The following is a 25,859-nucleotide window of genomic DNA, read 5'->3' on the forward strand; positions in this document are numbered from 1 at the left end:
CTGACGTATGCAGTAACATATTGTGTCATTTATCTAGATATTATTATTTCAAAATTATAAAGGACAAGCTGTAAAAATGGATTATCAATCCACTTGTTCATTTACTGTTAATATCTGCTTATTTTTTGTTTCAACATGTTCTATCTACACTTCTGTTCAAATGTAATAATCACTTATTCTTCTCTTCTTTGATACTTTACATTAGTTTTGGATGATACCACACATTTAAGTATCGATCCGATACCAAGTAGTTACAGGATCATACATTGGTCATATTCAAAGTCCTCATGTGTCCAGGGACATATTTACTGAGTTTATAAACATAATATACATTTTGTGACGCTAAAAAATACCGTTGTAATCATAGTAGTATCGACTAGATACGCTACTGTACTTGGTATCATTACAGTGGATGTCAGGTGTAGATCCACCCATGGCATTTGTTTACATTCATGATCGGTGTCATTAGCGGTGAGCTACGGTGTGTAGTGAAGCATGTTTAGCTATTCCTCGTCCTGCAGTGATAATGATACTTGTAAGAAACGTACTTTATTTGTCGCCATGGAGGCGAGGATTAGTGATTTAGAAGTAGCTAAAACGCTGCCGACTGCGGATGGACATTAGCTGCTAACTAGCTAGCCACGTCTTAAAGCACCTCTTCCTGAGGGCGTTTCAGTGTTATAACTTCACCTTTAACGTTTGTTTTTAAGCCAAAATGCGTCTGTTCTTCCTTTCCTGTCTACACACTGTGTCTGCTTGTAAGTACTCTGTGTGTGTGCGCTGCCGAACATGCTCCTCTGCTCATAAAACCAGCAATGACGCGCCGTCATGTCCGTTTAGAGGCGGTATAGTACCGAAAATGATTCATTAGTATCGCGGGACTATACTAGTACCGGTCTACCGTACAACCCTAGTTGGCTACTCAGTGGCCGAGTGGTTAGAGTGAGATCGGTAGGTTGTGAGTTCAAACCCCGGCCGAGTCATACCAAAGACTATAAAAAAATGGGAGCCATTACCTCCCTGCTTGGCACTCAGCATCAAGGGTTGGAATTGGGGGTTAAATCACCAAAAATGATTCCCGGGCGCGGCTACGCTGCTGCTCACTGCTCCCCTCACCTCCCAGGGGGTGATCAAGGGGATGGGTCAAATGCAGAGGACAAATTTCACCACACCTAGTGTGTGTGTGACAATCATTGCTACTTTAACTTTAACTTTAATATCATCTACATTCCTATTGTGTCATCCCATGTAGCATCAGCACAGTAGCCCAAACTTGTCATTGGTTGTTGATGCCGGACTTCTCTGAAAAAGACTTTTTCTGTGAATGCTTCTTAGGTGGTGACTCTGTGGTACCGAGCTCCAGAAGTGCTGCTGCAGTCCAGTTACGCCACCCCGGTGGACCTGTGGAGCGTGGGCTGCATCTTTGCTGAGATGTTCAGGAGAAGGTAAGATCTCAAATGTGACATTCTGTACCCGGGTTGTACAGTACACCAGTGCAGTACTATCCATCCATTTCCTACCGCTTGTCCCTTTCGGGGTTGCGGGAGGTTGGCTGCCGGAGCATATCTCAGATGGATTTTTTAAAAAGTACTGTACTTCATTTGAAATATACCAGTACTTTTTTTTTTTTATGCGCCTGATAGATAGCCTTGTTGACATTACTGGTAATATGAGCAGAGCCCGTGACCCCAAAAGGGACAAGCGGTAGAAAATGGATGGATGGATGAGCAGAGTCAACACACACACACAGAGCACGGGAGCAGCATGCAGACAGAAGAGGGAGAATGGACGTATCATGGCTTAAAGGCCTACTGAAAGCCACTACTAGCGACCACGCAGTCTGATAGTTTATATATCAATGATGAAATCTTAACATTGCAACACATGCCAATACGGCCGGGTTAACTTATAAAGTGACATTTTAAATTTCCCGCTAAACTTCCGGTTGAAAACGTCTATGTATGATGACGTATGCGCGTGACGTCAATGGTTGAAACTAGGGATGTCCGATAATGGCTTTTTGCCGATATTCCGATATTGTCCAACTCTTTAATTACTGATACCGATATCAACCGAAACCGATATATACAGTCGTGGAATAACACATTATTATGCCTAATTTGGACAACCAGGTATGGTGAAGATAAGGTACTTTTTTTTTTAAAAAGTCCTTATTTTTGAAGGAAAAGCACTGTACTTTTCAATGAAGATAACTTTAAACTAGTCTTCACTTTAAAGAAATACACTCTATACATTGCTAATGTGGTAAATGACTATTCTAGCTGCAAATGTCTGCTTTTTGGTGCAATATCTACATAGGCGTATAGAGGCCCATTTCCAGCAACTATCACTCCAGTGTTCTAATGGTACAATGTGTTTGCTCATTGGCTCAGAAGGCTAATTGATGATTAGAAAAGCCTTGTGCAATCATGTTCACACATCTGAAAACACTTTAGCTCGTTACAGAAGCTACAAAACGGACCTTCCTTTGTTCAGATTGAGTTTCTGGAGCATCACATTTGTGGGGTCAATTAAACGCTCAAAATGGCCAGAAAAAGAGAACTTTCATCTGAAACTCGACAGTCTATTCTTGTTCTTAGAAATGAAGGCTATTCCACAAAATTGTTTGGGTGACCCCAAACTTTTGAACGGTAGTGTACATACTAGAGATGTCCGATAAAATCGGACTGCCGATTATATCGGCCGATAAATGCTTTAAAATTTAATATCGGAAATTATCGGTATCGGTTTCAAAAAGTAAAATTCATGACTTTTTAAAACGCAAGGCATACTTGGTAAACAGCCACACTGAGGGTGACCGTATAAACAACTTTAACACTGTTACAAATAGGGATGTCCGATAATGGCTTTTTGCCGATATCCGATATTCCGATATTGTCCAACTCTTTAATTACCGATACCGATATCAACCGATACCGATATCAACCGATATATGCAGTCGTGGAATTAACACATTATTATGCCTAATTTGGACAACCGGGTATGGTGAAGATAACGTACTTTTTTTTAAAAAATTATAAAATAAAATAAGAAAAATAAATTAAAAACATTTTCTTGAATAAAAAAAGAAAGTAAAACAATATAAAAGCAGTTACATAGTTTAATTTAGTCTTTATATGAAGGGACAATGCACAGAAACATTAAGCTCAAAGACAGATGTGTTCTGTACCAGATTATAGCTAAATAACTCATTTCCATCTGCAGTCCTTGGCTACCTAAATTAAAGGGATACAAAAATCATGCAATAAAATTATGACAATAAAAACATACTATAGCATGTTTTTAAATTAAGAAAAGTCATAAAGGCTATATTTAATGTACACATACTTAATATACAATACAACCACACCTCATTTACATCATCACACAAAGACAATACATGCTTTTGTTCACATCTGTCATCATTTGTAAAAACATAGAAACTAGTAATTAATGAAAATGAGTCAAATTAACTGTTAAAGGTTAGTACTATTAGTGGACCAGCAGCACGCACAATCATGTGTGCTTACGGACTGTATCCCTTGCAGACTGTATTGATATATATTGATATATAATGTAGGAACCAGAATATTAATAACAGAAAGAAACAACCCTTTTGTGTGAATAAGGAGGGAGGTTTTTTGGGTTGGTGCACTAATTGTAAGTGTATCTTGTGTTTTTTATGTTGATTTAATTTTAAAAATTAAAAAAAAAACAACAACAAAAAAACGATACCGATAATAAAAAAAACGATACCGATAATTTCCGATATTACATTTTAACGCATTTATCGGCCGATAATATCGGCCTTATCGGACATCACTAGTTGAAACGGAAGTATTCGGACACATTGAATCCAATACAAAAAGCTCTGTTTTCATCGCATAATTCCACAGTATTCTGGACATCTGTGTTGGTGAATCTTTTGCAATTTTTTTAATGAACAATGGAGACTGCAAAGAAGAAAGTTGTAGGTGGGATCGGTGTATTAGCGGCTGGCTGCAGCAACACAAGCAGGAGGACTTTGACTCGGATAGCAGACGCGCTATCCGACGCTAGCCGCCGACCGCATCTATGATCGGGTGAAGTCCTTCGTCGCTCCGTCGATCGCTGGAACACAGGTGAGCACGGGTGTTGATGAGCGTAGCTGGATAGCTAATGTTTTTAGCATAGCTCTGTGAGGTCCCGTTGCTAAGTTAGCTTCAATGGCGTCGTTAGCAACAGCATTGTTAAGCTTCGCCAGGCTGGAAAGCATTAATTGTGTAGTTACATGTCCATGGTTTAATAGTATTGTTGATTTTCTATCTATCCTTCCAGTCAGGGGCTTATTTCTTTTGTTTCTATATGCAGTTAAGCCCGATGCTATCACCTTAGCTCCGTAGCTAAAGTGTTTCGCCGATGTATTGTCGTGGAGATAAAAGTCACTGTGAATGTCCATTTCGCGTTCTTGACTCTCATTTTCAAGAGGATATAGTATCCGAGGTGGTTTAAAATACAAATCCGTGATCCACAATAGAAAAAGGAGAAAGTGTAGAATCCAATGAGCCCTTGTACCTAAGTTACAGTTAGAGCGAAAAAAGATACGTCCTGCACTGCACTCTAGTCCTTCATTCTCACGTTCCTCATCCACGAATCTTTCATCCTGGCTCAAATTAATGGGGTAATCGTCGCTTTCTCGGTCCGAATCGCTCTCGCTGCTGGTGTAAACAATGGGGAAATGTGAGGAGCCTTTCAACCTGCGACGTCACGCTACTTCCGGTACAGGCAAGGCTTTTTTTTATCAGAGACCAAAAGTTGCGAACTTTATCGTCGATGTTCTCTACTAAATCCTTTCAGCAAAAATATGGCAATATCGCGAAATGATCAAGTATGACACATAGAATGGATCTGCTATCCCCGTTTAAATAAAAAAAATTCATTTCAGTAGGCCTTTAAGACTACTGAAGATGAAGTTGGAAACACTGAAGACGCTTTAAAGCAGGGGTCACCAACGCGGTGCCCGCGGGCACCAGGTAGCCCGTAAGGACCAGTTGAGTAGCCTGCTGACCTGTTCTAAAAATAGCTCAAATAGCAGCACTTACCAGTGAGCTGCCTCTATTTTTTAAATTGTATTTATTTACTAGCAAGCTGGTCTCGCTGTGCTCGACATTTTTAATTCTAAGAGAGACAAAACTCAAATAGAATTTGAAAATCCAAGAAAATATTTTAAAGACTTGGTCTTCTCTTGTTTAAATAAATTCATTATTTTTTTTACTTTGCTTCTTATAACTTTCAGAAAGACAATTTTAGAGAAAAAATACAACCTTAAAAATGGTTTTAGGATTTTTAAACACATATACCTTTTTACCTTTTAAATTCCTTCCTCTTATTTCCTGACAGTTTAAATCAATGTTCAAGTAATGTTTTTTTTTTATTGTAAAAATAATAAATACATTTTAATTTAATTCTTCATTTTAGCTTCTGTTTTTTCGACGAAGAATATTTGTGAAATATTTCTTCAAACTTATGATTAAAATTCAAAAAAATTATTCTGGCAAATCTAGAAAATCTGTAGAATCAAATTTAAATCTTAATTCAAAGTCTTTTGAATTTCTTTTAAAATGTTTGTTCTGGAAAATCTAGAAGAAATAATGATTTGTCTTTGTTAGAAATATAGCTTGGTCCAATTTGTTATATATTCTAACAAAGTGTAGATTGGATTTTAACCTATTTAAAACATGTCATCAAAATTTTAAAATTAATCTTAATCAGGAAAAATTACTAATGTTTCATAAATTATTTTTTAAATTTTTTCAAAAAGATTCAAATTAGCTAATTTTTCTCTTCTTTTTTTCGGTTGAATTTTGAATTTTAAAGAGTCGAAATTGAAGATAAACTATGTTTCAAAATTTAATTGTCATTTTTTTCGTGTTTTCTCCGCTTTTAAACCATTCAATTAAGTGTAAATATCATTAATTATTAATAATAACATAGAGTTAAAGGTAAATTGAGCAAATTGGCTATTTCTGGCAATTTATTTAAGTGTGTATCAAACTGGTAGCCCTTCGCATTAATCAGTACCCAAGAAGTAGCTCTTGCTTTCAAAAAGGTTGGTGACCCCTGCTTTAAAACATAGCTAACTAGCGGCTAACGTCTGTCCACAGTGTTTCAGCGACTTCTACATCACTAATCTGGGATCTGAGCCGAGGATGTCGTTGTGGCTTGTGCAGCCCTTTGAGACACTCGTGATTTAGGGCTATATAAGTAAACATTGATTGATTGATTGATTGATAATCCTCGCCTGGTTTCTTACAAGTAGCATTACCACTGGAGGACGAGGACTAGCTAAACATGCTTCACTACACACCTTAGGACAGTGGTGTCCAAGTCGTTTTCACCGAGGGCCACAAGTTCACGCATTTGTTGACAAAGTGGCGACCCTCGCCCCGTCCTTGTTTGTGAACGACTGAGCATTTCATGGCAGCTGCTTTTACACCCAATCATGGCACCCACCTGTTCCCAATTAGCCCGTTCACCTGTGGGATGTTCCAAATAAGTGTTTGATGAGCATTCCTCAACTTTCGCAGTCTTTTTTCTCCACTTGTGCCAGCTTTTTGGAAACATGTTGCAGGCATCAAACTCCAAATGAGCTAATATTTGCCAAAAATAACAACCTTTTCCAGTTGGAACGTTAAATATCTTGTCTTTGCAGTCTATTCAATTGAATATAAGTTGAAAAGGATTCGCAAATCATTGTATTGTCACCTCCAAAGACATGCACCTGGGGATAGGCCCCTCCCACCTCCAAAGACATGCACCTGGGGATAGGCCCCTCCCACCTCCAAAGTCATGCACCTGGGGATAGGCCCCTCCCACCTCCAAAGACATGCACCTGGAGATAGGTTGATTGGCAACACTAAATGGTCCCTAGTGTGTGAATGTTGTCTGTCTATCTGTGTTGGCCCTGCGATGAGGTGGGCGACTTGTCCAGGGCGTACCCCGCCTTCCGCCCGAATGCAGCTGAGATAGGCTCCAGCACCCCCCCGCGACCCCAAAAGGGACAAGCGGTAGAAAATGGATGGATGTATTCTGTTTGTATTTACCATTTACACAACTTCACTGCTTTTGGGTTTTGTATCATTTGTCTTATATCCTCTATATCGGTGTTTTTCAACCTTTTTTGAGGCACACCACCAGCACAAACGTTAAAAAATGGAACTCCACCAGGTCCTCCTTGTGTGCCTTATTTTGAGTTTGTTGGTGTTTTCCTGTGTGTAGTGCTTTAGTTCTTGCCTCGTGCCCTTATTTTGGTGTTTTCCTGTAGCAGCTTCACGTCTTCCTGTGAGCGCTATTCCCCCGCACCTGCTTTGTTTCAGCAGGTGCGAGGAATTGAAGTTGTTGCTATCTTTTTTTGTGGGCGGACATTGTCGCTCGCCGTGTCATGTACGGATGTACTTTGTGGACGCCATCTCCGCTCCACACCCTGCAAGTTTTTGCTGTCGTCCAGCATTTTGTTTTTGTTTACTTTGTAGCCAGTTCAGTTTTACTGTCGTTTTACATAGACATTGCCTTCATTGTAGGGATGTCCGATATTATCGGCGGATAAATGCGTTAAAATGTAATATCGGAAATTATCGGTATCGTTTTTTTTATTATCTGTATCGTTGTTGTTTTTTCTCGTTTTTTTTATTTTTTTTTATTATTAAATCAACATAAAAAACACAAGATACACTTACAATTAGTGCACCAACCCAAAAAACCTCCCTCCCCCCATTTCTTTCTGTTATCAATATTCTGGTTCCTACATTATATATCAATATATATCAATACAGTCTGCAAGGGATACAGTCCGTAAGCACACATGATTGTGCGTGCTGCTGCTTCACTAATAATACTAACCTTTAACAGTTAATTTGACTCATTTTCATTAATTACTAGTTTCTATGTAACTGTTTTTATATTGTTTTACTTTCTTTTTTTATTCAAGAAAATGTTTTTAATTTAGTTATCTTATTTTATTATTATTTTTAGAAAGTACCTTATCTTCACCACACATGGTTGTCCAAATTAGGCATAATAATGTGTTAATTCCACGACTGCATATATCGGTTGATATCGGTATCGGTTGATATCGGTATCGGTAATTAAAGAGTTGGACAATATCGGATATCGGCAAAAAGCCATTATCGGACATCCCTACTTCATTGGCACACCAGACAATATCGCACGGCACACTAGTGTGCCGCGGCACAGTGGTTGAAAAAGACTGCTCTATATGGCGCAACCCGATTGTCAAGCGATGCTACTTTTAACTCATAATAGGCTCAGTGTACAAAAAATTACTAAATTAATGTAATATTGGTCGATCATATTACATTGCATTTATTGGGGGGGAAATATTAATTGGATTATTTTCCCAAATGGTGCAATACAGGAGTCAGTTATTGGGGTTTGTGCTATTCCAGAAGCGACACCTGTCACATGTGTTTTGAGCAGCGAGCGCTGTCATTTCAGTTGGCTTATCAATCTATTCCAGTAATGACAGGCTGTGGTTGGCGCACACCAGTCAGAACCCTGCTTCTCAGTATAGGTGTTTGTCAGTTTGTGGTCTAACTGACTTCCCAGGCCCGGGCCAATAGTCCACCATTTTACTCCACGAAATACTCAAATGGGACACTTTGGATGTTGAGGATGAGCGGCTTTATTTCAGGGACTTTGCATTTGTACAAACAAGACTTTTGTCTCCTGCTTACCAGAAGAGAGTGGTCAGATCAGCCCGTGTTGGTGTGCGCCAGCCCAGATAAGAAAAGTCCAGTGCCAGAAGGAGCAGCCCTGCTTGTAATGCACGCTTCCTTCCCCAACCGCCTTCACACTCTGCACGTGGCCAGGCAAAATGTGACTTCAAAGTTCAAATCTAGAAGCATTTAGTGGACCAGCACTGTTGCTCCCTTTTAGTGTTGTCCATATACCAATATTTTGGCACCGGGACCAAAATTATTTCGATACTTTTCGGTACTTTTCGATAGGGCTGGGCGATATGGCCTTTTATTAATATATGGATATTTTTAATCCATGTCACGATACACGATATATATGTGGATATTTTGCCTTAGCCTTGAATGAACACTTGATGCATATAATCACAGCAGTATGATGATTCTATGTGTCTACATTAAAACATTCTTCTTCATACTGCATTAATATATATGCTACTTTTAAACTTTCATGCAGAGAGGGAAATCACAACTGAAAGTGTATTTATGAAACAGTTATTAAGCAGTGGCACAAACATTCATGTCATTTCCAAAACAGAAAGTGCAAGATTGTCAGACATTTAAAAACAAGCTATTAGTGCACTTTTGTGCATGATGTCACTAAGATGACATATCAAACAACACTAAATTAAAGTGCACTTTTTGTACAGAACGCCATTACAATAGTTAAAAACAAATAAAGTGCACTTTTGTGCATGATGTCACACAAGATATTAAAAACTGTAAAATACAAATTAGCTGCATAATAGGAAATCAAATAGTGTATGTCCTTCGCTATGTGGTAGGTTCCTGCGGACGTCATCTCCTTCTGTTGTTGACTTTTTTTTTTCATACGGTGTTGATGTGGAAATGGTTGCTTGGGCATTTTGTTGGTGTGGCACCGAACTGAGATGTTGACATGCGGAGTTTCGAGCACTCCTTATTCTCTAGCGCGGTGGTCCCCAACCACCGGGGCCGTGGATCGATTGGTACCGAGCCGCACAAGAAATAAAAAAATTAAAACTTTTTTTTTTTTTTTTAATTAAATCAACATAAAAAACACAAGATACCCTTACAATTAGTGCACCAACCCAAAAAACCTCCCTCCCCCATTTACACTCATTCACACAAAAGGGTTGTTTCTTTCTGTTATTAATATTGTGGTTCCTACATTATATATCAATATATATCAATACAGTCTGCAAGGGATACAGTCCGTAAGCACACATGATTGTGTGTGCTGCTGGTCCACTAATAGTACTAACCTTTAACAGTTAATTTTACTCATTTTCATTAATTACTAGTTTCTATGTAACTGTTTTTATATTGTTTTACTTTCTTTTTTATTCAAAAAAAAAGTTTTTAATTTATTTATCTTTTTTTTTTTTTTTAAAAGGACCTTATCTTCACCATACCTGGTTGTCCAAATTAGGCATAATAATGTGTTAATTCCACGACTGTATATATCGGTATTGGTTGATATCGGTATCGGTAATTAAAGAGTTGGACAATATCGGAATATCAGATATTGGCAAAAAGCCATTATCGGACATCCCTAGTTGACATTGTTCCGTAGAAAAGACATTTAAAGGCCTACTGAAATGAATTTTTTTTATTTAAACGGGAATAGCAGATCCATTCTATGTGTCATACTTGATCATTTCGCGATATTGCCATATTTTTGCTGAAAGGATTTAGTAGAGAAAATCGACGATAAAGTTTGCAACTTTTGCTCGCTGATAAAAAAAACAACCTTGCCCCTACCGGAAGTAGCGTGACGTCACAAGCGGTAGTGCTGCTCACAATTCCCCGTTGTTTACAATGGAGCGAGAGATATTCGGAGCGAGAAAGCGACGATTACCCCATTAATTTGAGCGAGGATGAAAGATTCGTGGATGAGGAACGTTAGAGTGACGGACTAGAATGCAGTTCAAGAGATATCTTTTTTCGCTCTGACCGTAACTTAGGTACAAGCTGGCTCATTGGATTCCACACTCTCTCCTTTTTCTATTGTGGATCACGGATTTGTATTTTAAACCACCTCGGATACTATATCCTCTTGAAAATGAGAGTCGAGCACGCGAAAGTGACTTTTATCCCCACGATAATACATCTGTGACACACTTAGCTACTGAGCTAACGTGATAGCATCGTTCTCAAATGAAGATAGAAACAAAAGAAATAAACCCCTGACTGGAAGGTTAGACAGAAGATCAACAATACTATTAAACCATGTACATGTAACTACACGGTTAAAAATTTTCAGCCTGGTAAGGCTTAACAATGCTGTTGCTAACGACGCTAAGGCTAATTTAGCAACTTAGCAACCGGACCTCACAGAACTATGATACAAACATTAGCGCTCCACCTACGCCAGCCAGCCCTCATCTGCTCATCAACACCCGTGCTCACCTGCGTTCCAGCGATCGACGGCACGACGAAGGACTTCATCCGTGGGTTTGGCGGCAAGCATCGGCTAGGCGTCAGGGTAAGTAGTCCTTGTTGTGTTGCTGTAAGTATTGTACTTAGCCGCTAATACACCGATCGATCCCACCTACAACGTTCTTCTTTGCAGCCTCCATTGTTCATTAAACAAATTGCAAAAGATCCACCAACACAGATGTCCAGAATACTGGGGAATTTTGTCGAAGAAAACAAGAGGTTTTTGTATCGGGTCCGATGGGGTCCAACCACTTCCGTGGATTTTGTGACGTCACGCGCATAAATCATATCCAAAGGAGTTTTTCAACCGGAAGTGTGGCGGGAATTTTAAAATGTCACTTTATAAGTTAATTGGCATGCGTATTGGCATGTGTTGCAATGTTAAGATTTCATCATTGATATATAAACTATCAGACTGCGTGGTCGCTAGTAGTGGCTCTCAGTAGGCCTTTAAAGTGCTTCCGTTACCAAGAACGCAGTCAGGATGTTCATTGTGTGACATGCAGCCGTCTTCTGTAGTCCAACAGGTCTGGTAGCCTACTATAAAGAAAGTTATGACATGTCGGTTTTTAACACTCGGTACATAACATTTTTCCCAGGTACATCAACACATAACATTTAGGTTTCACACTCAACATAAGGCTGCCGCATTAAGGACACACGTGACTCAGTATATACCTTTTTGTTCCTCTATAGTATGACACACGTGTGTGTGTGTGTGTGTGTGTGTGTGTGTGTGTGTGTGTGTGTGTGTGTGTGTGTGTGTGTGTGTGTGTGTGTGTGTGTGTGTGTGTGTGTGTGTGTGTGTGTGTGTGTGTGTGTGTGTGTGTGTGTGTGTGTGTGTGTGTGTGTGTGTGTGTGTGTGTGTGTGTGTGTGTGTGTGTGTGTGTGTGGCACCTGTCCAACTGCGCCTGAGGACTGAGAGCTAGTCGGAATACTATGATGGACACACACACACACACTCGGGTGATTAAGGTGGCTTTTTAAAAGGCCACCTGTTAGAGATTAAAAGGCACCGGGGGGGACGGGGTAAAAAAGTGGTGCGGAACAATGGTGGAGAAAACTATTGTTTGCAGGGGTCTTTCCCCTTTCAAAATGACAAATAATAGCTTTTCAGGCAGAATGAAGTGAACATTTAATTGAGCATCAGTGTTGCAGTATAGGCACATCTCAGTTATCTAATTTATTTCAATAGTTCCATTTGGGAGAGTGGCCGTGCCAGCAACCTGGGGGTTCCTGGTTCGATCCCCACCTTCTACCAACCTCGTCACGTCCGTCGTGTCCTTGGGCAAGACACTTCACCCTTGCTCCTGATGGGCGGTGGTTAGGGCCTTGCATGGCAGCTCCCGCCATCAGTGTGTGAATGGGTGTGTGAATGTGGAAATGGTGTCAAAGCGCTATACAAGTATAACCCATTTATCATTTACTGCCTAAAGTGAAATATTGACGAAAATGAAAAAATAAGAGTACAATTAAGGGCAGCACGGTGGTACAGTGGTTAGTGCATGTGCCTCACAATACGAAGGTCCTGAGTAGTCGTGAGTTCAATCCCGGGCTGGGGATCTTTCTGTGTGGAGTTTGCATGTTCTCCCCGTGACTGCGTGGGTTCTACTCCGGCTTCCTCCCACCTCCAAAGACATGCACCTGGGGATAGGCCCCTCCCACCTCCAAAGACATGCACCTGGGGATAGGCCCCTCCCACCTCCAAAGACATGCACCTGGTGGATAGGCCCCTCCCACCTCCAAAGACATGCACCTGGGGATAGGTTGATTGGCAACACTAAATGGTCCCTAGTGTGTGAATGTTGTCTGTCTATCTGTGTCGGCCCTGTGATGAGGTGGCGACTTGTCCAGGGTGTACCCCGCCTTCCGCCCGAATGCAGCTGAGATAGGCTCCAGCACCCCCCACCCCCGCGACCCCGAAGCGAATAAGCGGTAGAAAATGGATGGATGGATGTACAGATAAATATATTGCACTTTTGCATGTGATATGGTTATGGTACAAACCAGTATTTACAGGGTTTCCCACACATTCATTTATTTGTGGCGGCCCGCCACGAAAGAATTACGTCCGCCACAAATAAAATAAAATTTAAAAAAATTTTAATTTAAAAAAAAAAAAATATATATTTTTTTTTTTTTTGGTCCTCTCCAGCTTCTCAGGCAAATCATATAGTTGATGTAGATGCCCATATAGGCTGTTCAGATTTACTTTACAAAAGAGAAGTGTAGGATACTTCTCTTGTTGGCTTATTTGTATTTGACCACTACTGTTTTCTGTTTATTTGTTACTGACTGTGGCAGGACACCTCTGCCTCTGTTTCACTTTATGTTGCTGGTAAATAATATGGTTGTAGTAGTAGGCTAAAGTTAAATTATTTAGTAGGCACTAATTAAAGGGGCAGAGCTTTGAGACATTTTAGCTTTTATATTTTATAAGATATATTTTTTGTAAGAACCACAATTAATAAATATATTTCAGTGAATAACTTATTGTTCAAATCTGTATATAAATATGTACATAAAGTGTTGTAATTATATTGTAAAATGGATGGATGGACGTTTAAAACAAATCTGTTATTATTAATTAGTAAGTATACATTTTTTGAGCCTTTTTAGAGAAAATCAAATCATTGTAGTAAATTATGCAAATTACTCGATGATGTCATGGTGGCCACGCCCATAGCCACGCCCCCACCGCCACAGGTATCTTGGCAGTTTATGGGAAACACTGATTTAACACAATAAAAGTTTAGCCATTAAAACAAATAAAATACTAAGATTGTCAATGAAGCATAGGAAACACAAAACATGCAAAATGGCGGCTTTTTAGCAATGTGTCTATTTTCGTTATTTAAAAAAAAAACTTGGTCAAGAAATTTCAGTGTTTTTATAAGTACTTTTTGAGCACATTCAACATACCGTATTTTTCGGAGTATAAGTCGCACCGGCCGAAAATGCATAATAAAAAAACATGTATAAGTCGCATTTTTTGGGGAAATGTATTTGATAGAAGCCAACAGCAAGAATAGACATTTGAAAGGCAATTTAAAATGTCTAAAGAATAGTGAACAACAGGCTGAATAAGTGTACGTTATATGAGGCATAAATAACCAAGTGGTATGTTAACGTAACATATTATGGTAAGAGTCATTCAAATAACTATAACATATAGAACATGCTATACGTTTACCAAACAATCTGTCACTCCTAATCGCTAAATCCCATGAAATCTTATACGTCTAGTCTCTTACGTGAATGACATCAATAATATTATTGGATATTTTACGGTAATGTGTTAATCATTTCACACATAAGTCGCTCCTGAGTATAAGTCGCACCGCCGGCCAAACTATGAAAAAAAACTGCGACTTATAGCCAGAAAAATACGGTAGACTTAGACTTCCTTTTTATTGTCATTCAAATTTGAACTTTACAGTACAGATAAGAACGGAATTCCGTTGCATTAGCTCGTGGTAGTGCAGGATAAAAAATCAATTAGGTGCAGATATAAAAAAAATAGATTACTGTACAGATAAATATATTGCACTTTGCCATATGATATGGTTACGGTACAAACCAGTATTTAACACAATAAAAGCTTAGCCATTAAAGCAGATAAAATATTAAGATTATCAATGAAGCATAGGAAACACAAAACATGCAAAATAGTGGCTTTTTAGCTGTGTGTCTATTTTTATTATTAAAAATAATAACTTGGTCAAGAAATGTCAGTGTTTTTAAAAGTACTTTTTGAGCACATTCAACATATTAATAACCCTGATAATTTCATTATAACCGTGATATGACAATTTTATATTGTTACATCCCTAGTAGGGACGTTATTTATTTAATGATATATATATATATATATATATATATATATATATATATATATATATATATATATATATATATATATATATATATATATATATATATACAGTGTTTCCCATAAACTGCCAAGATACCTGTGGCGGTGGGGGCGTGGCTATGGGCGTGGTCAGCATGACATCGAGTAATTTGCATAATTTACTACAACGATATGATTTTCTCTAAAAAGGCTAAAAAAAATTATACTTACTAATTAATAATAACAGTTTTGTTTTAAACGTCCATCCATCCATCCATTTTACAATATAATTACAACACTTTATGTACATATTTATATACAGATTTGAACAATAAGTTATTCACTGAAATATATTTATTAATTGTGGTTCTTACAAAAAATATATCTTATAAAATATAAAAGCTAAAATGTCTCTTAAAGCTCTGCCCCTTTAATTGGTGCATACTAAATCATTTAACTTTAGCCTACTACTACAACCATATTATTTACCAGCAACATAAAGTGAAACAGAGGCAGAGGTGTCCTGCCACAGTCAGTAACAAATAAACAGAAAACAGTAGTGGTCAAATACAAATAAGGCAACAAGAGAAGTATCCTACACTTCTCTTTTGTAAAGTAAATCTCAACAGCCTATATGGGCATCTACATCAACTATATGATTTGCCTTAGAAGCTGGACAGGACAATAAAAATAAAAATTTAATTTTAATTTTTTTATTTTATTTGTGGCGGACGTAAATCTTTCGTGGCGGGCCGCAACAAATAAATGAATGTGTGGGAAACACTGATATATATATATATACATATATATATATATATATATATATATATATGGCTCTAGTGTTTTTAGGAATTTGCTGCAAAAATGTTAGCCTCTCCCAGGTTTTGAACTGGCCCCAGGGGCCGGTATGGTGTCATTCCTCTGCCACATTTCGCCCGTGGGCCGCCATTTAAATAGCGCTGCCAATCGTTGTCTTTGTCTTGGAAACACTGAAATCAAATCACTTGTGCGCCATGTGCTGATTTCTAGGGACCCGCCAGTGTGTACGCGCCTACAGACGCACAAATGTTTGTTGGAATAATGCACATACATTGTTCTACCGCTCTTTGTTTTAACTTGATTTGAACATTTCTGTTTGAAAAATCAAATTAGCACTCAAACAATATTGCACTGCCAATGAAGGATGTACACAAATGACCTATAGTCTTCGGCCACCACTAATTGTATTGTTTTTGACGCAGTAAAACCGTAAATAGAAGGACAGACTCAAACACAAGCAGAACTCGCAAAAAGTGATTTGCACTGAGTTTGTGAGATGGTGGCACATGGACCAATTAAGTATCAATTCAATTTTGGTAATATAGGGGCTAATATAGGAATTCTTTATTCCTTACATTCCCTAATGGGATTAAAATGTACATTTTGCTATATTGTGCTTTAATAAAGGCTTAGTGGCCACATGCGTGGACAGCACCTTTTAGCTCTTATTTCCAAAATGGTGTACACTACTGAATTGGGGTCTTATGGCCACTTATGTGGACACTTATACTGCCATCTGGTGGTGTCAGAAGAGTATAACATACAATGGAATTTGGAAGAAAAAAAAAGTGTAAAAATAAGAATTAGCATGTCACTAAACATGAAGTACACGTTTGTGTACTTATGGACTAAGTACATCATATCAAAAGATGACTCTTAGTTTTTATTCTAATTAGGGTCCAATAAGCCCAAATAGCAAAGAGAAATATAAAAAAAAAGCATGTAAACAAACAGCTTGGGCCCTAAGAGGTTAATGTACCTTGATATTAGCTTAGCAAATTTTTTCCCAAGCTGCTCGGGATGCCAACGGAGACCCGCTTCACCCTTTGGAAAACCTCTGTTCCACATTGTTATACTTTTCTAAATAAAGGGGACCACAAAAAAATGGCATTATTGGCTTTATTTTAACAAAAAGTCTTAGGGTACTGTTTATTATTGCATATTCGTCCTTAAATAAAATAGTGAACATACTAGACAACTTGTCTTTTAGTAGTAAGTCAACAAACAAAGACTCCTAATTAGTCTGCTGACGTATGCAGTAACATATTGTGTCATTTATACACCTATTATTTTGTACACATTATGAGGGACAAACTGTAAAAATGGATTATTGATCTACTTGTTCATTTACTGTTTATATCTACTTATTTTCTGTTTCAACATGTTCTATCTACACTTCTGTTAAAATGTAGTAATCACTTATTCTTCTCTTCTTTGATACTTGACATTAGTTTTGGATGATTCCACAAATCCGATACCAAGTAGTTACAGGATCATACATTGGTCATAATTAAAGTTCTCATGTGTCCAGGGACGTATTTTATCTGAGTTTATGAATATAATATGAATTAAAAAAAAAAAAAAAAGATTTTGTTACGATAAAAAGACTGGATGGCAGCAGGGAAAGACCGCACCGGGAGTGGACGGCTAGTTACCCAACCCACTGGTCTCTCGCAAGAGGGACACCCACCTTAACTACGAAGAAATCAAGGAAAAAACAACCCGCAGGCCCTCCGAGAGGCGGGATGAAAGATGGGCCTAACATGACGGACCACACGGTAACGACGATGGCAACGGAAACGGATAACGAGAACATCAGAACTCCAGTTAATGAGGAGAAGATCCTCCGAAAGTGTGCTTGCGGATGGGAAAAGGTGACCACGTACAGGGGACTGCGAATCCACCAGGGGAAAGCAAAGTGTGGTCAGAGAGGCCAACAGCAACCTTGCACCGCGGCAGCGGGTGAGACAAGAGGGACCAGAAGCCAGGTAGAAAACCACAGTGCTAACGGACCCAATGTTGCTGAAAGCACAGATGGCACAGAGGAAGAAAGCCCCTCGGTGGAGGCTGAGCCCCCACGTGAGCACCAAGACCCAATCTCTACCATCTCACACAGAACAGAGCCACAAGCAGAGACCAAGAAACCAGCAAGAAGGAACAAGCTCAAATGGCCAAAGGCAAATGAAGCAGAGGCATGGCGTACTTTGGATACAGACCTGACCAAGATCCTGGAGGAAAGGTTGCATGGAGGTGCCGAAGCTAAGCTTAACCTGTTTGGGGACATCATATACCAGACCTGCAAAGACAGGTTTGGTGAAATTATCTCCAAGCAGAGGACTGCCCCAAGGGAAATGGGGAGGAGGGAAAAGGAGATCGCCGAGCTTGTGCGAAGACGCCGACAACTCCGCAAGAACTGGAGGAAGGCAACCCAGCCAGAGAGAGAAGGTCTGAAAGTCCTGTGGGAGGAGGTCAGGCAAAGGCTATCCAGGCTCCGCAGAGCTGAACGCATCCGCAAGCGTAGCAAACGGAAGCAGAAAGAGCGAGCCAGCTTCTTCAAGGATCCCTTCAAGCACGCCAGACAACTGCTGGAGGAGAAAAAGTCCGGGAAGCTCGAAACCACCAGGGAGCAAATGGAACAGCACGTCAAAAGGCAGTACAGTGATCCGCTAAGAAACGTCCCATTAGGAACACCAGGGTACGTGCCCCGGCCTGCGCCACCGACAGCTGAATTTAACATCATGCCCCCCAAGCTCAGCGAAGTTAGGCAAACCGTGAAGAAGGCAAGGTCCTCATCAGCACCAGGCCCCAATGGAGTTCCCTACAAGCTCTATAAGAACTGCCCCAAGGTACTTGAACTGCTCTGGTATCTAATGAGAACTGCCTGGAAAAAGCAACTCATTCCAGCGGAGTGGCAAAGGGCTGTAGCGGTATTCATCCCGAAGGAAGAAAACTCCAAAAATATCGGCCAATTCAGAAACATCGCCCTGCTGAACGTAGAAGGAAAAATCTTCTTCTCAGTGCTGGCCAGAAGGATGACCACCTACCTGCTAGAGAATTGCTACATCGACACCAACTGCCAGAAAGCAGGAGTTCCAGGTTTCCCAGGATGCGTAGAGCACTCTACGATGATCTGGGACCAGATCCAGAAGGCCAAGCGGGAGAAGACCGACCTGCATGTCATCTGGCTCGATCTCGCCAACGCGTACGGATCGGTCCCACACCAGCTGATCAACTACGCCTTGGAGTTCTTCCACATGCCACCCTGCATCAAGAACCTGGTAGCGCTTTACTTCAGCGATCTGCAGATGTGCTTTGCCCTCCAGGACTTCACCACCGGGTGGCAGCATCTAGAAGTGGGAATTGCAATGGGGTGTGCCATTTCTCCAATCTTGTTCGTGGCAGCCTTTGAGATAATCCTCATCGGAGCAAGGCAAATGGTTGGAGGAATCAAAACACCATCTGGTCAGAGGTTACCCCCATTGAGGAGCTATATGGACGATGTCACCAGCCTCCTTCAGACAGCAGCATGTACATCTCGACTGCTGAAAAGGGTGGATGAGTTGACATCATGGGCCAGAATGAAGATCAAACCCTCCAAATCCCGTAGCCTGTCACTCAGAAGGGGAGTCAGAAACGACAACACCATCTTTGTCGTCGGGGGAGAGAAAATCCCCCTCCTGTCTGAGCAACCCATCAAAAGCCTGGGGAGGCAGTACACTGCAGAGCTGTCCGATAAACAGATGGGGAGGACTGTCATGAAACAACTCACGGACGGCCTGGCAAGGATCGACCAGAGCCAACTCCCTGGAAAGTACAAGGTCTGGTGCTACCAGTTCATACTCTACAGGAGGGTGATGTGGCCTCTGAAAATGAGCGAGATCCCCTCATCTGCCGTGAGTAAGATGGATGGAAAAGCCAACTCATTCATCAGAAAGTGGCTGGGACTACCACGGTGCCTTTCAGAAACGGGCCTCTTTGGGAAGAACGCACTGCAGCTGCCACTGCAGTCTATCAGTCTGGGCTATATGCAGGAGAAGTCCAGGCTGGTCCTCGAACTAAGAGAGTCCACTGACCAGTCAGTAAGGAACGCCAATGCCAAGGTTCCCACTGGCCGAAAGTGGAAAGCCCAAACTGAGGTTGACCGAGCTGTCAGTAGGCTGCATCACCAAGAGCTCATGGGCAGAGTCCAGGCAGGAAGAGCAGGGCTAGGATGGGGAGAAGCGCCTCGGTTCTGGTCTAAGGCCAACCGCAAGGAGAGGAAGGAGATGGTGGTGGCGGAGGTGACGAGGATGGAGGAAGAGCGCTATAAGATCAAGGCCGTGACGCAGGGCCGACAAGGAAGGTGGACAACCTGGGAGGGAGTGGTCAACCGGAACATCAGCTGGTCCGACCTGTGGAAGATTCCACAGGCAAGGATCAGCTTCCTTATTCGTTCAACCTACGACACGCTTCCCTGTCCTCGTAACCTTCACCAATGGTTCGGGAACGAGGAATGCTGCTCACTCTGCAATGCTCCCAACGCAAGCCTCCAGCACATCTTGTCGGGCTGCAAGACCGCACTCTCTCAGGGGCGCTATAGATGGCGCCACGACCAGGTCCTGAGGAAACTAGCGGAGGTGCTGGAGGGGTGTCGACAGGGCAGCAAAGAATCACCACCAGCAGAGAACCATACCAGCTTTGTCACGGAAGGGGGGGGTCAAAGATACATCAGGCCAAGAGAGACAGCAGCAAGGCCCTTTTCCCCAGACCAGGAGTGGGACATGAGGGTTGACCTCAATAGGCAGCTCCGGTTCCCCACGGAGATCACCACTACATCTCTCCGCCCGGATATTGTAGTGTGGTCCAGCAAGGCAAGAGTGGTGCACCTTATTGAGCTGACCGTACCATCGGAGGAGGGGATCGAGGCCGCCTTTGAGCGCAAGAAGGCCAAGTACTCGGAGCTGGCTGCTGAGTGCCGGGAGGCTGGCTGGAAGACAACCATCTACCCAGTAGAAGTTGGCTGCCGAGGCTACGTGGGGCTGTCAACCACACGCCTTTTGAGGGACGTAGGAGTGACTGGAAGAAAGCTGAGAAAGGCCATAAAAGATCTGGCAGAGGAGGCCGAGAAAGGCAGCTTTTGGCTCTGGCTGAGGAGGAAGGACAGGAGCTGGGGAAAGAACAACTAACCCCGATAACAGCCGCAGGGGGTAACAGCTATCAGCTGCAGGGGGTGACAGGGAGACGTCCCTGTCACTGCTCCGCCACCAGGAGACGTTCCAGGATTAAAGGAGTGAAACGTTGGTGAATGGTGGTTCCTGGCTGATGACCCTGCAGCTGACCCGTGGGCACTGGAGGAGGTGCGACAGGCAGCAATGCCAAGCAGGAAATACTACCTACCTGTTCATTAACAGTGGATGTCAGGTGTAGATCCACCCATGGCGTTTGTTTACATTGTGACGCCGGTGAGCTATTGTATCCTCCTACGGTGTGTAGTGACGCATGTTTAGCTATTCCTCGTCCTGCAGTGATAATGATACTTGTAAAAACTCACTTTATTTGTCGCCATGGAGGCGAGGATTAGTGATTTAGAAGAAGCTAAAACACTGCCAAAAGCGGATGGACATTAGCCGCTAGCTAGCTGGCCTCTTCCTGAGGGTGTTTCAGTGTTATAACTTCACCTTTATTTTTACTTTTTAAGCCAAAATGCGTCCATTCTCCCTTTTCTGTCTACACACTGTGTCTGCTTGTAAGTACTCTGTGTGTATGCGCTGCCGAACATGCTCCTCTGCTCGTAAAACTAGCAATGGCATGACGTGACGACGACGCGCCGTCATGCCTGTAAAAAAATAAATAAAATATGGTGAACCGGTACTTTTCAAACAGAGTATAGTACCGTTTTTGATTCGTTAGTACCGCGATGCTATACTAGTACCGGTATACCGTACAACCCTAACCTCTACCATGTATGGAGATATCCGCTGACAGGATGATAAACGCCACTAGCCGGGGCAAATCTCAAACGGCCGGTTTGAAACCAGGCAAAATTGTTTTATGAATATTTCCTCAAAACATCCATGATTTGCATTCACATTTTTGACGCTGATATGGATCCTAAATACACAAAAACGAGTTCTACATATTATGACCCTTTTTAGTGCCGAATAGGTTGTATTTTGGTGCATAATCTACACGCCACCTTTGACAGTAAATAACATAAAAGCATGGAGAAAGGGGGAACAAAAACACGTCAAAAACGAGTTCTACATATTATGACCCCATTAAGTGCCTGATAGGTTGTGTCCCCATTTAGGATTAGGGTGCATAATCTACACATCACCTTTGACAGTAAATAACATAAAAGAATGGAGAAAGGGGGAACAAAAACACGTCAAAAACGAGTTCTACATATTATGACCCCTTTAAGTGCCTGATAGGTTGTGTCCCCACTTGGCATTTTGGTGCATAATCTACACACCACCTTTGAGAGTAAATAACATAAAAGCATGGAGAAAGGGGAAACAAAAAAACGTCAAAAACGAGTTCTACATATTATGACCCCTTTAAGTGCCTAATAGGTTGTGTCCGCACTTGGCCTTCGGGTGCATGGTCTACATGGCACCTTTGAGAGTAAATAACATAAAAGCATGGAGAAAGGGGGAACAAAAACACGTCAAAAACGAGTTCTACATATTATGACCCCTTTAACACGCGAAGTCCCAGAGAAGGGTCAATTGACATTTTTACCTAGAAAACACACAAGAGGGTCATTTGACCCCTAGTCCCCCCTGTGGACACTCCTTTTGTTATGAAAATGTGGCTGTTAGTGGCACACGGCAGGGGGCCACTTGAGCCTGTGTGGGGGAGGGGACCTTACAGCTCAAGCTTTAGTTCTGAGGTAGGTTGTGTGTGTTTTTGCAAGGATCAACAGAATGAAGGGATCAACACTCTGACATTTATTGTTAAAAAAAATACAAAACAAAACATATTTACAAAGAATGAAAAAGCAACTGTTTTCCCAGTTTTGGTGTGGAGGGTTGTTGCAGAAGCAATTGTTATTTTTGTGTGCCAAAAATAGTTTAAAAAAAAAAATTTACAAAGAAAAAAGCATATTTACAAAGAATGAAAAACCATGTCCATGTAAACGTGACTGACATACATTTGAGCAGTCACTCACAATCCTGGCACTGCCATTGCTCCTTTCGGCATTTCCCACATGTATAATTTTTCTGTCTACCTAGACAAACTGCCCCTAACAGCCTCATTACCATAACAAAATGAGTGATTAGTGTATTCGGGAAAAGCGTCGGGCCAAATGACCCCTCTCTGGGTCTTCTAGGTAGACAGAAAAATGCTGGGACTTCTAGTGTTAAGTGCCTGATAGGTTGTGTCCACACTTGGCATTTTGGTGCATAATCTACACACCACCTTTGAGAGCAAATAACATAAAAGCATGGAGAAAGGGGGAACAAAAACACGTCAAACGAGTTCTACATATTATGACCCCTTCAAGTGCCTAATAGGTTGTGTCCCCACTTAGCATTCGGGTGCATAATCTACACAACACCTTTGAGAGCAAATAACATAAAAGCATGGAGAAAGGGGGAACAAAAACACGTCAAAAACGAGTTCTCCATATTATGACCCCTTTAAGTGCCTGATAGGTTGTGTCCCCACTTGGCATTTTGGTGCATAATCTACACATCACCTTTGAGAGTAAATAACATAAAAGCATGGAGAAAGGGGGAACAAAAACACGTCAAAAACGAGTTCTACATATTATGACCCCTTTAAGTGCCTAATAGGTTGTGTCCCCACTTGGCATTTTGGTGCATAATCTACACACCACCTTTGAGAGCAAATAACATAAAAGCATGGAGAAAGGGGGAACAAAAACACGTCAAACGAGTTCTACATATTATGACCCCTTCAAGTGCCTAATAGGTTGTGTCCCCACTTAGCATTCGGGTGCATAATCTACACAACACCTTTGAGAGCAAATAACATAAAAGCATGGAGAAAGGGGGAACAAAAACACGTCAAAAACGAGTTCTCCATATTATGACCCCTTTAAGTGCCTGATAGGTTGTGTCCCCACTTGGCATTTTGGTGCATAATCTACACATCACCTTTGAGAGTAAATAACATAAAAGCATGGAGAAAGGGGGAACAAAAACACGTCAAAAACGAGTTCTACATATTATGACCCCTTTAAGTGCCTAATAGGTTGTGTCCCCACTTGGCATTTTGGTGCATAATCTACACACCACCTTTGAGAGCAAATAACATAAAAGCATGGAGAAAGGGGAAACAAAAACACGTCATAAATGAGTTCTACATATTATGACCCCTTTAAGTGCCTGATAGGTTGTGTCCCCACTTGGCATTTTGGTGCATAATCTACACACCACCTTTGAGAGCAAATAACATAAAAGCATGGAGAAAGGGGAAACAAAAACACGTCAAAAATGAGTTCTACATATTATGACCCCTTCAAGTGCCTAATAGGTTGTGTCCCCACTTAGGATTAGGGTGCATAATCTACACACCACCTTTGAGAGTAAATAACATAAAAGCATGGAGAAAGGGGGAACAAAAACACGTCAAACGAGTTCTACATATTATGACCCCTTTAAGTGCCTAATAGGTTGTGTCCCCACTTTGCATTTTGGTGCATAATCTACACACCACCTTTGAGAGTAAATAACATAAAAGCATGGAGAAAGGGGGAACAAAAACACGTCAAAAACGAGTTCTACATATTATGACCCCTTTAAGTGCCTAATAGGTTGTGTCCGCACTTGGCCTTCGGGTGCATAATCTACACACCACCTTTGACAGTAAATAACATAAAAGTATGGAGAAAGGGGGAACAAAAACACGTCAAAAACGAGTTCTACATATTATGCCCACTTGGCATTTTGGTGCATAATCTACACACCACCTTTGAGAGTAAATAACATAAAAGCATGGAGAAAGGGGGAACAAAAACACGTCAAAAACGAGTTCTACATATTATGACCCCTTTAAGTGCCTAATTGGTTGTGTCCCCACTTGGCATTTTGGTGCATGGTCTACACATCACCTTTGAGAGTAAATAACATAAAAGCATGGAGAAAGGGGGAACAAAAACACGTCAAAAACGAGTTCTACATATTATGACCCCTTTAAGTGCCTAATAGGTTGTGTCCGCACTTGGCCTTCGGGTGCATAATCTACACACCACCTTTGACAGTAAATAACATAAAAGTATGGAGAAAGGGGGAACAAAAACACGTCAAAAACGAGTTCTACATATTATGCCCACTTGGCATTTTGGTGCATAATCTACACACCACCTTTGAGAGTAAATAACATAAAAGCATGGAGAAAGGGGGAACAAAAACACGTCAAAAACTAGTTCTACATATTATGACCCCTTTAAGTGCCTAATAGGTTGTGTCCCCACTTAGGATTAGGGTGCATGATCTACACACCACCTTTGAGAGTAAATAACATAAAAGCATGGAGAAAGGGGGAACAAAAGTACATCAAACGAGTTCTACATATTATGACCCCTTTAAGTGCCTGATAGGTTGTGTCCCCACTTTGCATTTTGGTGCATAATCTACACACCACCTTTGAGCGTAAATAACATAAAAGCATGGAGAAAGGGGGAACAAAAACACGTCAAAAACGAGTTCTACATATTATGACCCCTTTAAGTGCCTAATAGGTTGTGTCCCCACTTAGGATTAGGGTGCATGGTCTACACGCCACCTTTGAGAGTAAATAACATAAAAGCATGGAGAAAGGGGAAACAAAAACACGTCAAAAATGAGTTCTACATATTATGACCCCTTCAAGTGCCTAATAGGTTGTGTCCCCACTTGGCATTCGGGTGCATAATCTACACACCACCTTTGAGAGTAAATAACATAAAAGCATGGAGAAAGGGGGAACAAAAACACATCAAAAACGAGTTCTACATATTATGACCCCTTTAAGTGCCTGCTAGGTTGTGTCCGCACTTGGCATTTTGGTGCATAATCTACACA

At 41.1% G+C, this 25,859-nt stretch overlaps 1 protein-coding gene across 3 annotated transcripts in view; it reads left to right on the forward strand.

Annotated features, from left to right (window-relative positions):
• The window catches only part of cdk6 (cyclin dependent kinase 6), a 179,602-nt gene that overhangs the window by 126,383 nt on the left and 27,360 nt on the right, over positions 1–25,859 (forward strand). For all 3 annotated transcript variants that reach the window (XM_062029410.1, XM_062029409.1, XM_062029408.1), the window contains one exon: positions 1,336–1,445. In XM_062029410.1, coding sequence (XP_061885394.1) covers positions 1,336–1,445 — 110 coding nt within the window. The remainder of the gene's footprint in view (positions 1–1,335; positions 1,446–25,859) is intronic.

Source organism: Entelurus aequoreus, linkage group LG20 (genome assembly GCF_033978785.1).
Source record: "Entelurus aequoreus isolate RoL-2023_Sb linkage group LG20, RoL_Eaeq_v1.1, whole genome shotgun sequence".
Lineage (NCBI taxonomy): Eukaryota > Metazoa > Chordata > Actinopteri > Syngnathiformes > Syngnathidae > Entelurus > Entelurus aequoreus.